This window comes from Chlorocebus sabaeus, chromosome 16, assembly GCF_047675955.1.
Source record: "Chlorocebus sabaeus isolate Y175 chromosome 16, mChlSab1.0.hap1, whole genome shotgun sequence".
Taxonomy (NCBI): Eukaryota; Metazoa; Chordata; class Mammalia; order Primates; family Cercopithecidae; genus Chlorocebus; species Chlorocebus sabaeus.
Window position 1 is genome coordinate 8,649,403 of NC_132919.1, and position 12,910 is coordinate 8,662,312.

At 45.4% G+C, this 12,910-nt stretch overlaps 1 protein-coding gene across 1 annotated transcript in view; it reads right to left on the reverse strand.

Moving 5' to 3' along the window:
• Positions 1 to 475: 475 nt before the first annotated feature.
• PIK3R6 (phosphoinositide-3-kinase regulatory subunit 6) overlaps positions 476 to 12,910 on the reverse strand; it is a 65,929-nt gene continuing 53,494 nt past the window's right edge. The window contains exons 19-20 of the mRNA XM_008010318.3: positions 1,936 to 2,048; positions 476 to 1,338 (exon numbers count right to left, since the gene is read on the reverse strand). Of these exons, the coding sequence (XP_008008509.3) occupies positions 1,182 to 1,338; positions 1,936 to 2,048 (270 nt within the window). The 3' untranslated portion in view covers positions 476 to 1,181. The remainder of the gene's footprint in view (positions 1,339 to 1,935; positions 2,049 to 12,910) is intronic.

The following is a 12,910-nucleotide window of genomic DNA, read 5'->3' on the forward strand; positions in this document are numbered from 1 at the left end:
ATCTCTACCAAAAAAAAAAAAAAAAGCCCAAATGGCCGGGTGCACTGGCTCATGCCTGTAATCCCAGCACTCTGGGAGGCCAAGGCGGGCAGGTCACCTGAGGTCAGGAGTTCGAGACCAACCTGGCCAACATGGTGAAACCCCATCTCTACTAAAAATACAAAAATTAGCAGGGCGTGGTGGTGCGTGCCTGTAATCCTACCTACCTGGGAGGCTGAGGCACAGAGAATCGCTTAAGCCCAGGAGGTGGAGGTTGCAGTGAGCCAAGATCATGCCATTGCACTCCAGCTTGGGCGACAGAACAAGACTCTGTCAAAAAAAAAAAAAAAAAAAAGCCCCAAAACAAAAAATCCCAAATGTCGTAGGGCATGGTGGCATGCACCTGTGGTCCCAGTTACTTGAGAGGCTGAGGTGGGAGGATCACTTGGGCCTGAGAGGTCGAGGCTGCAGTGAGCTGTGATTGCGCCACTGCACTCCAGAGCAGTGACAGGGCAAGTAAGGGGCAGGAGACAGAACACACCAGTTTATACCTCACAGAACTCTGACCTGGCCCAAGTGATCTCAACGGGTTGTATAAAGGATTGCCTTGATGATTCCTATTAACATATAAAGATTGCCAGGTGTGCGATGAAAGCAGAAAGACTTTGTGTACATTTATTGAATCTGACATTTTTCTCCCACCTGATAGAAACACCTGCGTCAACTGGGTGAGGTAGGCAGTGGCCTAAGAGTGGGAAGGGAAGAGACTTGCTGGGGAGGTGGTGCCACTGCTGTTCCCTGCTTCCCATTTTCCCGTTTTCCCCTAGGCCACAGGGCTCTGGCCAAGACAGCAGCTCTAACCCTGGTTTTACGGGCTGGGTGGGGAGCTTGGGTGGGAGAGGACAGTGGGAGAAGTGGGAATTGAAGTTAAATGAAGGCGTAGACATTTGTGTGAGAAGCTGGGCTTGGTGTGCATGTTCTCAAGCAGCTGCAGCATTGCCCGGGCCATCCATAGACCTCCGTGTGGGCCCTTCCTCGTCACAGCCCCCACGGCAGGCTCCCTGTGCTCCCAGGCACTCGCTGGCTCCTGGTCAAGGCCAAAGCTGCCGTGTGGAGCTGGGCCTTGCTCTGGCTGTTGGTGTGAGTGTTTGGGGTTGGTGGGGTAGTGTATCCTTCCTCCTGGGCCTGCAGTCCCTGCAGGCTCACTGGACAATGCCAGAGAATGTGTTGATGGGCATCAGAAGGGGCTTGGGTGTGGCTTTGGTCGCTTCCATCTCCTGTTGCCCGTGCAAATTGAGCCACGGCGCCTTGGACTTCTGGGCCCCGGAACATGGTTCTGGGCAGGGAGCAACCTCGAATCTGTGGGTGGAGAGAGATCAGCTCAGGTGACCCGTCTCAGGGATCAGACCTGCCTAGGGCATTTGAAAGGCAGAGCTGCTATTGTAGGGCATTGAGGAGGTGGCCCCACAGAAGAAAGAGGAAGAGTCAGGATGAGAAAGAACAACCTGGGCCTGGGGCTCACCGGGAGAGGAGGAGACACTTGGAGCAAGTAACTCTGCGTATGCCTCCCTTACCCAAACACACCTCCCGAGGGGAAGCCAGTAAGGGTCGGCTAACTGGGACACAGATGCCACTGAAGGTGAGCCTGTGTGGGAGGGGCCCGTGCCTGCAGAGGGGGCTGGATCAGGAGGCTGCAGGTTGAGTGTATGCAGAGGCATCTGGGGAAAATGCAGTAGCAGCTGCTGCCCTGGGTCTGCCATTCATTTGCCTCAACTTCCTGGATTCAAGGCATAGGGCAGTGGCCTCAGTCTATCCTCACCAAGGACACCTGCCTGGCCACAGGATCTACCTCCGATGAGGTGCCTTGAGCTAGAGGCAGGAGATGACGGGAGCTGGCTCCTGCTTCGGTTTGTCCCATGGGCCCTGGACCTCTAGGGGTGGCAGGCCCAGCCTTACCTGACCACGTCCCTGAAAGTGCGTTGATCGTCCTTGTCCAGTGACAATGTCAGCAGCCTCTGGTCCTGGCTCTGGATCTGGATATTGTTCGTCCTGAAGGTGTTGGTCACCATCTGCAGCAGAGAGATTGCACACGTGAGTGCTACCTTTGCTCAACAGGTGGCCCTGCCAACATCTCCTACCCTGGGATCTGGTGTATTTCTTCAGTCCAGCACACGGAGTCCCCAGCTCTCCTCCTGCAAGTGACAGAGGAGTGACAACCCTGCACAAACTGCTTCGAGGCTGCCCTTGCCCTTGGATCTCACATCGTTTTTCTAATTCTTTTCCCAACCTGTTGTCCTTGATTCTGAACACAAATGGGAATGCTGTGAAGAGTGCTTGCCAGGCTGCCAAGTTACCCGAACTTGAGTGCTGATTTCTTCAACATTTTCCAAGCATCTCCTCTATGCCAGGCATGTTAATGTATATGGAATTTGGGGGGTATTTCAGGGATTTTAAAAGTCTTGACCCTGGTTCTCAGCATTAAATCACATACAACATTATTTACCTGCCGCAGACGCAGAGGGTCTAGGAAGCAGCCAAAGACCCCAAGCCTCAGACCAGGCCAAAGGAAAGCATCCCCAGGCATCCTTATAACTCCAGATCTGAGGGAGTAGCTCCAGAGAGGTCGCCTCCCATTGGGCAGAGAACTAGGAGGATTGTGGGTTCCAGGTGGAGCTTTCAGAGGTTGTGGCTCATTCCACGCACAGACAACAACTTTGGGTAATTTACAACCACAGAAACTTGGAATTGCCAGAGGCCTCAGAGACCATCTCATTCAAGTGTTCTTAACCCTGGCTGCCCATAAGAATCAATTTTCAAAAGCATAATATTGGAGATTCTGATTCAAGTGGCATGGAGTTGAGCCCAGGCACGGGCATGGTTTAAAAAGCTCCTGAGTGTAGGCAGGGCTGCGAACAACCACTGAGTTGTTCAATGTCACCTAGCAGAGGCACGAGCAGCAGCCTAAACTGGGGGTTTGCACATGCCCAGGCATTTCAGCTGAACTTTTAGGGGATGGGGGTAGGCCAGCCAGAAGTCTATGGACAGGCCGTGTGGGATACCCCAGGAGGAGGATAAGAGCATAGTCTCTAAGCCAGGCTGCCCAGGCTCTAATCCCAACTCTGCCACTTACTAGCTGTGTGACTTTAAGCATGTTTCTTAATCCCTCTGTGCTACCTTTTAGGATTGTTGTAAAAATTAAATGAGACAGTATATATTAAGTGCTTGGAAGAGAGCCCAAGACACTGTTAAGAACTCTTATTAATTATAATTTTCCAAGAAGGAGCCAAGCATGACTAATGGACTCAGCAATGAAGTCCCAGGTGTCAGAGGGGAAGGGGAACCTACTATGGGTTCTTTCTTTTCTTGGTTTGTGCCCTAGGCCAAGCCCCCGCCTATCACCCCACTATGCATAGACTCCTGTGCGTCTGAATGGGTGAGCTGTGAGTAAAGACAGATCTAACAAAACCTCTGTAAGATGGGGCGACTCCATGACAGAGGGTAACACTCAGGGGAGAGGGGGCTTCTCCCCTGGTGCCAACCGAACCTGTGGCACCTTGGCTGGGCACGGTGGCTCACGCCTGTAATCCTAGCACTTTGGGAGGCCAAGGTGGGCAGATCACCTGAGGTCAGGAGTTCGAGATCAGCCTGGCCAACGTGGTGAAACCCCATCTCTACCAAAAATACAAAAAAATTAGCCGGGCGTGGTGGTGCATGCCTGCAATCCCAGCTACCTGAGAGGCTGAGGCAGGAGAATCACTTGAACCTGGGAGGTGGAAGTTGCAGTGAGCCGAGATTGCGCCACTGCACTCCAGCCTGGGCAACAGAATGAGACTCTTTCTCAGATAAAAAAAAGAGCCTGTGGCACCTTTTGTGCTCTGTGCTCTGGAGCTGTCAGCCACGGTGGGAGGTTGTGGTCAAGGGGGCAGGCAGTGGAACCTAGTGGGCACTGACTGGACAGCTAACGGAATGACCATTGATACTGGAATGTCACTCGTGACCTTCCGAAAATACCTGGAGAGACTGCAGGGGGCTGAAGTGCTGCATGAGCTGGGGTTGGGGGAAAGCTAGGTGCATTCTGTTTGCCATAGTGAATGGAATTGCACCTGAACTGATTGCACCTGGTGAGAGAGATGCACGGTTTCCATAGGTTAGGAAACTGGGGATTGAATGTGACCCACTGAAGTGTGCACAGTGGTAGCTACGGGGCCAGCTCTCTGACTCTCAACTTGGTATTCTTTCTTTAGCATCAGGCTGCTCTAGGTGTCTCTGGAAGGATTGGGCCTCCATGACCTGCCCATGGACCTGGCCCCACCTTCTAGGTAATCACACACAGTCTCTGAGCCTCCTCCCACTCTGCCTGCGGTGTAGGCAGATGCCTTTCATTTCCCTTTGTGGTCTGCACACCTAGACACACTCTACCTACTTGGCTTTGGCCCATAAGGACCACAAGAGTCTTAGATTTTAGTTTATAAATGAAGCCAGGGGAGCAAGTGGAAAGGGCCAGATACAGAATTTGCAAAGGATCCCACTCTCCGTAAGACTAAAGAATGGGCAAAGTGCTGCTAATTGTCTCCTGTTCTCTATTGGCGGCTTCCTGTTTTCCACACCCCAAAGCCCCAATTCTTCTGTTTCTGCTTTATTTGCCACTTCTTTTCTATTTCAAACTTCCAATCCAACTAAGGTCATATCTGACCCTTAAACTTACTGAGCCAGCCACAATACCCTTGCCCCATACGGTTCTTCAAACTGTCTCTGCCTTTTCACTCCAGCTCACCATGAGCTTCCCCTTCCTGCTCAGTGGTTATCATCCAGTCTATTTGGACAACACACATACGTGGACCTGCCCGGTTCTAGGAGGAAAGCACAGCTGCTGGAATTTTCCCCTAGCAAGTCCCTGTAGGGATAAAACAGAACTTGCTGAAGTGATAAGTTTAGACTTTCAAAAAGCCCCTGACCAGGTTGTCTAAAGAGGTCATTAAAAACAGAAACCACTTTAAGGAACTGACTTTGAAAGAGGAAATGCAACACAGGGGTAAATAGGTCCACTTTGGAGCCTAAAACTTAAATATTGGACTGCCCTATAATAAGAGAGATTTCAGCTCAAGGCAGACCTCTCAATCAGAGCTCTCCTACAGTGGATAGGCTGCCTCAGAGTCAGCTTCCAGTTCCGGCTTGAGATCTAGAATGAAGTGGAAGGTGGATTAGATGACTCAACAAACATCTGGTGAGGACCTGCTGCAGGCCAGACACCACACTAAGATGAGGGTCCTGAGCCTAGGGAGTTTGCAGGCCATTGACATACAAAGATCATGCCATTTATAGTGTCACAAATGTTTCCATAGCTATGTCCCCAGGGTCCTATGGGAGCACAGAGGTGGTGCACCTAGCTCACCTAGGTGAGGGGAGGAGGGTGGAGGACATGGAAGGAAGGGGAAAAGCATTAGGAAAGGCCTCCTGAGGGAGATGACACCTGAGTCTCAACTTGTAGGATGAGTAGGAATTATAAAAAGAAGGTGGGCAGGTGGAAGGGCAGGTTTCAGGTCCAGGAACTAGCATGAGCAAAGGCACAGAGATGTGACTTCAGGAACACTTCCAACCACGTGGTGGGAAGAGCCTCCAGGGAGTGTCCAAAGCTGCAGATGGAGAAGAAGAGGAGTGAAGCTACGCAACACTGAAGAGTTTTTCTGCCCTTGGAGAATGGGAGATGATGGAGGAGTTTTAAGTATGGAATAACATGGGCAGGAAGGTGGACTTAAGGAGGATCAGAGTATTGCCGGGGAGACCAGCTAGAAGGAGATAGATGAAGGTCAGATTTGGGGTGACCAATTTGCTTGATTTGCCTGGGACTTTCCTGGTGTTAGCACTCAAAGTCCCAAGTCCAAGAAACCCCTTGAGTCCCAGGCAAACAGGGACAGCTGGTCAACCAAGCTGGACCAGAAGAGAGAGGACAAAGAAGGGAGAGATTTGAGAAGTGTTCCATCAGGACAAAGGAAAGTGAGGAAGACGAGGCAGCAGGGATGACTCCTGGGTTTCTGGCAGAGGTGATTGGTTAATGATGGTACCATTAAACGAGATAGGGGATATAAGGAGGAGATGAAATAAAAATGACTGCTAACACATACATAATGTTTACTTTAGCCAAACACTCTTCTAAGAGCTTCGCATGCAACAATCAATCCTCATAACTGGATGAGGTAGGTAATGTTATTATAGCTGGCCCTCCATATCTGCATATGTGGAACCTGCAGATACAAAGGGCCAATAGTAAGAGACTTTAGCATCCACGGATTTTTGTATCCTTGGGGGTCCTGGAAACAATCACCCATGGATACTGAAGAATGACTGTCTCCTCATTTTATAAAATGATACTGAGTCACAGAGAGATTAACTTGCTTAACATCAGATAGCTGGTAAATGGCAGAGGCAAGATCTGAACCCAGACAATCTGGCTCTAGACAGCTCTTAACTATTACAAAGTACTGGCTTTGATTTTAAATATCTTGAGTTTGTGGTACTGTGGGACATCCAGTTCATGCTAACTTAGTTCAATGCAGGAGTCAAAAACTCAGGTATGAATATCAGAGCAGAAGATACAGATTTGGGAGGACTTAACAAATGGAACTAAATCCTTATGAGTTTGATAGTCCAGGAAATGAGAACAGAAGTGAGACATGGATAGAAATTGAGGACAGTAGCTACTTAAGGATCTAGGAAAAGGAGTTCAGGGATCGAGGCCAACACGTAATAGGCGTGTAGAAGAAAGTCTATAAGAAAGTGGTGTCTCTGAATTTATAGATTTAGGGTGTTTAAAGACTCAGAGAACAGGGCTTCAGTTCTAGTAATGGAATTCCACTCAAAATTGACCAAAGGAATATAAAACTGGGTAAAACATTTATGACTGTGCTAGAAGCCAGCTTCATTGGAGTATTAATATATAAATATAACTTCAAATATACATATTTTGTCTAATTGCCTAAAAGGAGAATCCCATCAGACTAACAACAGGCTTCTCACCCAAAACCTTACAAGCCAGAAGAGACTGGGGTTCTATTTTCAGTCTTCTTAAAGAAAAAAGATGCCAAGAATTTTGTATCCTGCTAAACACAAATTCATAAATTAAGGAGAAATAAAGTATTTACCAGACAAGCAAACACTAAGGGAATTTGTCACTACTAGACAAGTCCTACAAGAAATGCTCAAAGGATTTCTAACATGGAAACAAAAGGGTGATACTCATTGTCATAAAAACACAGGAAAGTATAAAACATGTAGGTCTTATAAAACAATTACACAAGACTGCAAAACAACTAGGTAATAATTATGACCAGAACAAAACCTCACATATCAATACTAACTTTAAATGTAAATGGACTAAATGCTCCACTTAAAAGATATAGGCCCAGTTGTGCACAGTGGCTCATGCTTGTAATCTCAGCACTTTGGGTTGCTTGAGTTCCGAGCATTAAGGTAGGAGGATCACTTGAGTCCAGGAATTTGAGACTAGCCTGGGCAACATAGTGAGACCTCTTCTCTACAAAAAAATTTAAAACTTAGTTGGGCATAGTGGCTTGCACCTGTGGTCTCAGCTACTCAGGAGGCTGAAGTAGGGGGATCAATAAGATATAGGCTGGTGGACAACTGTATGTTGCAATGGATAAGAAAAAGAGGATCCAACTGTATGTTGCATACAAGAAATCTGCCTAACTGTTAAAGACATTTACACTCTAAGGGGTGGAAAAAGATACTTCACACAAATAAAACCAAAAGCAAGTAGGAGTAGCTATACTTATATCAGATAAAACAGAGTTTAAATCAACAGTAAAAAAAAAAACAAGGTCATTTATAATGATAAAGGGATCAATTCAACAAGAAGACATAACAATTCTAAATATATATGCACCCAACACTGGAGCACCCAGATTCATAAATACTACTAGATCAAAGAGATAGCCACTGTATTAATCCATTTTCCACTGCCAATAAAGACATACCTGAGACTGGGAAATTTACAAAAGGAAGAGGTTTAATGGACTTACAGTTCCACGTGACTGGGGAGGCCTCACAATCATGGCAGAAAGCAAGGAGGAGCAAGTCACGTCTAACATGGATGGCAGCAGGCAAAAAGAGAGCTTGTGCAGGGAAACTCCTTCTTATACAACCATCAGATCTCGCGAGACTTACTATCACGAGAACAGCACAGGAAAGACCTGTCCCCGTGATTCAATTACCTCCCATCAGGCCCCTCCCACGACATGTGGGAATTCAAGATCAGATTTGGGTAGGGACACAGCCAAACCACATCATTCCACCCCTGGCCCCTCCCAAATCTCATGTCCTCACATTTCAAAACCAATCATGCCTTCCCAACAGCCCCCCTGTCTTAACTGATTTCAGCATTTACTGAAAAGTCCACAGTCCAAAGTCCAAGGTCTCACTTGGGACAAGGCAAGTCCCTTCTGCCTATAAGCCTGTAAAATCAAAAGCAAGTTAGTTACTTCCTAGATACAACAAGGGTACAGGCATCAGGTAAACACAGCCATTCCAAACGGAAGAAGTTGGCCAAAACAAACGGGCTACAGGCCCCATGCAAGTCTGAAATCCAGAAGGGCAGTCAAATCTTAAACCTCCAAAATGATCTCCTTTGGCTCCATGTCTCACATCCAGGTCACGCTGTTGTGAGAGGTGGATTCCCATGGTCTTAGGCAGCTCTGCTCCTGTGGTTTTGCAGGGTACTGCCTCCCTCCCAGCTGCTTTCATGGGCTGGTGTTGAGTGTCTGTGGCTTTTCTAGGTGCACATGCAAACTGTCAGTGGAGCTACCATTCTGGGTCTGGAGGATGGTGGCTCTCTTCTCACAGCTCTACTAGGTGGTGCCCCAGTAGAGACTCTGCAGACTCTGACCCCACATTTCCCTTCTGCACTGCCCTAGCAGAGGTTTTCTATGAGGGTCCTGTCCCTGCAGCAAACTTCTGCCTGGGCATCCAGGAGTTTCCATACATCCTCTGAAATCTGGATGGAGGTTCTCAAACGCTAATTCTTGACTTCTGTGCACTTGCAGGCTCAACACCACATAAAAGTTGCCAAGGCTTGGGGTTTGCACCCTTTAAAGCCACAGCCCAAACTCTACATTGGTCCCTTTCAGCCATGGCTGGAGCAGCTGGGATGCAGAACACCAAGTCTCTAGGCTGTACATGGCATGGATACCCTGGGCCCAGCCCATGAAACCATTTTTCTCTCCTAGGCCTCAGGGCCTGTGATGGGAGAGGCTGCTGTGAAGACCTCTGACCTGACCTGGAGACATTTGCCCTATTGTCTTGGGGATTAACATTTGGCTGCTCATTACTTATGCAAATTTCTACAGCCAACCTGAATTTCTCCTCAAAAAATGGGATTTTCTTTTCTATTGCATTGTCAGGTTGCAAATTTTCCAAACTGTTATGCTCTGCTTCCCCTATAAAACTGAATGCCTTTAACTGCACCCAAGTCACCTCTTGAATGCATTGCTGCTTAGAAGTTTCTTATACCAGATACCATAAATCATATCTCTCAATTTCAAAGTTCCACAAAAATGCCACAAGTTTGCTAAAACATAACAAGAGTCACCTTTGCTCCAGTTCCCAAAAAGTTCCTCATTTCCATCTGAGATCACCTTAGCCTGGACTTTATGGTCCATATAGCTATCAACATTTTGGGCAAAACCATTCAACAAGTCTCTAGGAAGTTCCAGACTTTCCCATTTTCCTGTCTTCTTCTGAGCCCTCCAAACTGTTCCAACCTTTGCCTGTTACCCAGTTCCAAAGTTCCTTCCACATTTTTGAGTATCTTTTCAGCAGCACCCCATTCTACTGGTACCAATTTACTGTATTAATCCATTTCATGCTGCTGATAAAGACATACCTGAGACTGGGAAATTTACTAAAGAAAGAGGTTTAATGGACTTACAGTTCCACATGGCTGGGGAAGCCTCACAATCATGGCAGAAGGCAAGAAGGAGCAAGTCACATCTTACATGGATGGCAGCAGGCAAAAAGAGAGCTTGTGCAGGGAAACTCCTTCTTATATCACCATCAGATCTTGTGAGACTTACTCACTATCACAAGAACAGCACAGGAAAGACCTGACCCCATGATTCAATTACCTCCAACTGGGTCCCTCCCACAACATGTGGGAATTCAAGATGAGATTTGGGTGTGGACACAGCCAAACCACATCAGACACCAATAGAATAATACAGGGAGACTTTAGTACTCCACTGATAGCACCAGACAAATTATCAAGGCAGAAAATCAACAAAGAAACTCTGGACTTAAATTGGACTGTAGACCAAATGGACCTAACAGACATTTACAGAACAATCTACTATACAACTGCAGAATGTAATTCTTCTCACGTGCACATGAAACATTCTCAAAAATTGGCCATATGCTAGACCACGAGGTGAGTCTCAGTAAAGTTTTTAAAAACTTGAAATCATATCAAGTACCTTCTCAGACCACAGTGGAGTAAAACTAGAAATCAACACCAAGAGGAACCCTCAAAACTACTTAAATACATGGGAACTAAATAATTTGCTACTGAATGATTGTTGCATCAATGATAAAATTAAGGCAGAAATTTAAAAAATTGTGAAATGAATGAGAATAGAGACACAACATACCGAAACCTCAAGTAATACATCAAAGGTAGTGCTAACAGGGAAGTTTATAGTGTTAAATGCCTATATTAAAAAGATGGATCTCAAATCAATAACCTAATGTTGCATCTCAAAAAACTAGAAAAACAAGAACAAAGCACACCCTAAGCTAGCAGAAGAAAATAACTAACAGAGATCAGAGCAGAACTAAATGGAATTGGGACCAAAAAAATACCAAGGATCAATGTAATGAAAAATTGGTTCTTTGAAATGATAAACAAAATTGATAGACCACTAGCTAGGTTAACCAAGAAAAAAAGAGAGAAGAATGAAATAAGCACAATTAGAAATGAGAAAGGTATCATTACAATTAATACAAAAGAAATGCAAAAGATCATCAGAGACCTATGAGCATCTCTATGCACAAAACAGGAAAATCTAGAGGAAATGGATAAATTCCATTTATCTAGGAACGTACAACTTCCCAAGATCGAACCAAGAAGAAATAGAATCTTGAACACACCAATAATGAGTAATGAAATTGAATTACTAATAAAAAAAATCTCTCAACTAAAAAAAAAACCCCAGAAGCAGATGGGTTCACAGTGGAATTCTACCAGACATACAAGGAAGAACTGATACTAATCTTACTGACACTGTTCAAAAAACATTGAGAACAAGGGAATCCTCCCTAACTCATTCTACGAAGCCAGGGTCACTCTGATACCAAAGCTAGGCAAGAACACAACAAAAAAAGAAAACTACAGACCAATATCCTTGATGAACATAGATGCAAAAATCCTCAACAAAATACTAGCAAACCAAATTCAACAGTGAATCAAAAAGATATGCACTGCAATCAAGTGAGTTTTATTCCAACAATGCAAGGTTGGTTCAACATACACAAATCAATAAATGTGATTCACCACATAAACAGAATTAAAAACAAAAATCATATGATTATATTAATAAATTCAGAAAAAGCATTTCATAAAATCCAGCATCTCTTCATGATAAAAGCCCTTACCAAAATGGGAATAGAAGGAACATATCCCAAAATAATAAAAGCCATATATGACAAACCAACAGTCAACATCACACTGAGTGGGGGAAAATTAAAAGCATTACCTCTAAGAACTGGAATAAGACAAGGATGCCCACTGTCACTACTCCTATTCAACATAACAGAAGTCCTAGTTAGAGCAATCAGACAAGAGAAAGAAATAAAAGGCATCCAAGTTGGAAAAGAAAAAGTGAAATTATCCCAGCTCCAGAGTGACAGGCATAATAAGCAGGCTTATCCACCCCTCATCCCTGGTCCCCTTTACTTGCTGAGGTAGGAGCCCAAAGGACTCACTTCTGGAAAAATAAAACCCTCCTAGCAAAGAGACTTGCAGATACTGACATCTGGGTTCCCCCCACAGAAAGGAGCATGGCCTTCTGACTGCCCACTGAGAAGCCCACCATTGACCCAGGTTTTTAGTGCCCCCTCTTTAGTTACGAGAGAGATCTTTTTTTTTTTTTTTTTTTGAGAGTCTCACCCTGTTGCCCCGGCTGGAGTATAATGGTGCGATCTTGGCTCACTGCAACCTCCGCCTCCCAGGTTCAAATGATTCTCCTGCCTCAGCCTCCCAAGTGGCTGGGATTACAGGCACCTACCACCACACCCAGATAATTTTTGTATTTTTAGTAGAGGTGAGGTTTCACCATGTTGGCCAGGCTGGTCTCGATCTCCTGACCTTGTGATCCGCTCTCCTCGGCCTCCAAAAGTGTTGGGATTACAGGCGTGAGCCACCGTGCCTAGCCAAGAGACCATATTAAGAGAGACAACAAATAACCAGAAAACAAGAAAGAATTCTTAAATAGCCTAAATGTTCAAAAAATGAATTTGAAGAAAACTCCCCCAATATTGAAGAAATGACAAAGAAGAACAATAGGAGAAAGAAGATGAGAAAATTAGAGCATTAATTCAGAAGGTCAAACATCCTACTATTCATAGTTCCAGAAAGAGAAAGCAAAGAAATAAAGGGAAGGAAACAATTTTAAAGATTGTATTAGAAAATATCTGAGAAGTGAAAGATATGAGTCTCCAGATTGAGAATGTCCATCAAAGGTCCAAAATGATGAATGAAAAAAGATCCCACCAAGGTATATTCCTGTGATATTCAGAATCTTCTCTGAAACTAAGTATTTAAGGCTTCCAAAGAGACAGAGAAAGGGAAAAAAAAAGTCTCATACAAAGACTAGGCATAAGAAGGCATCATATTATACAACAGCAGCATCAAAAACTAGAAGAAAGT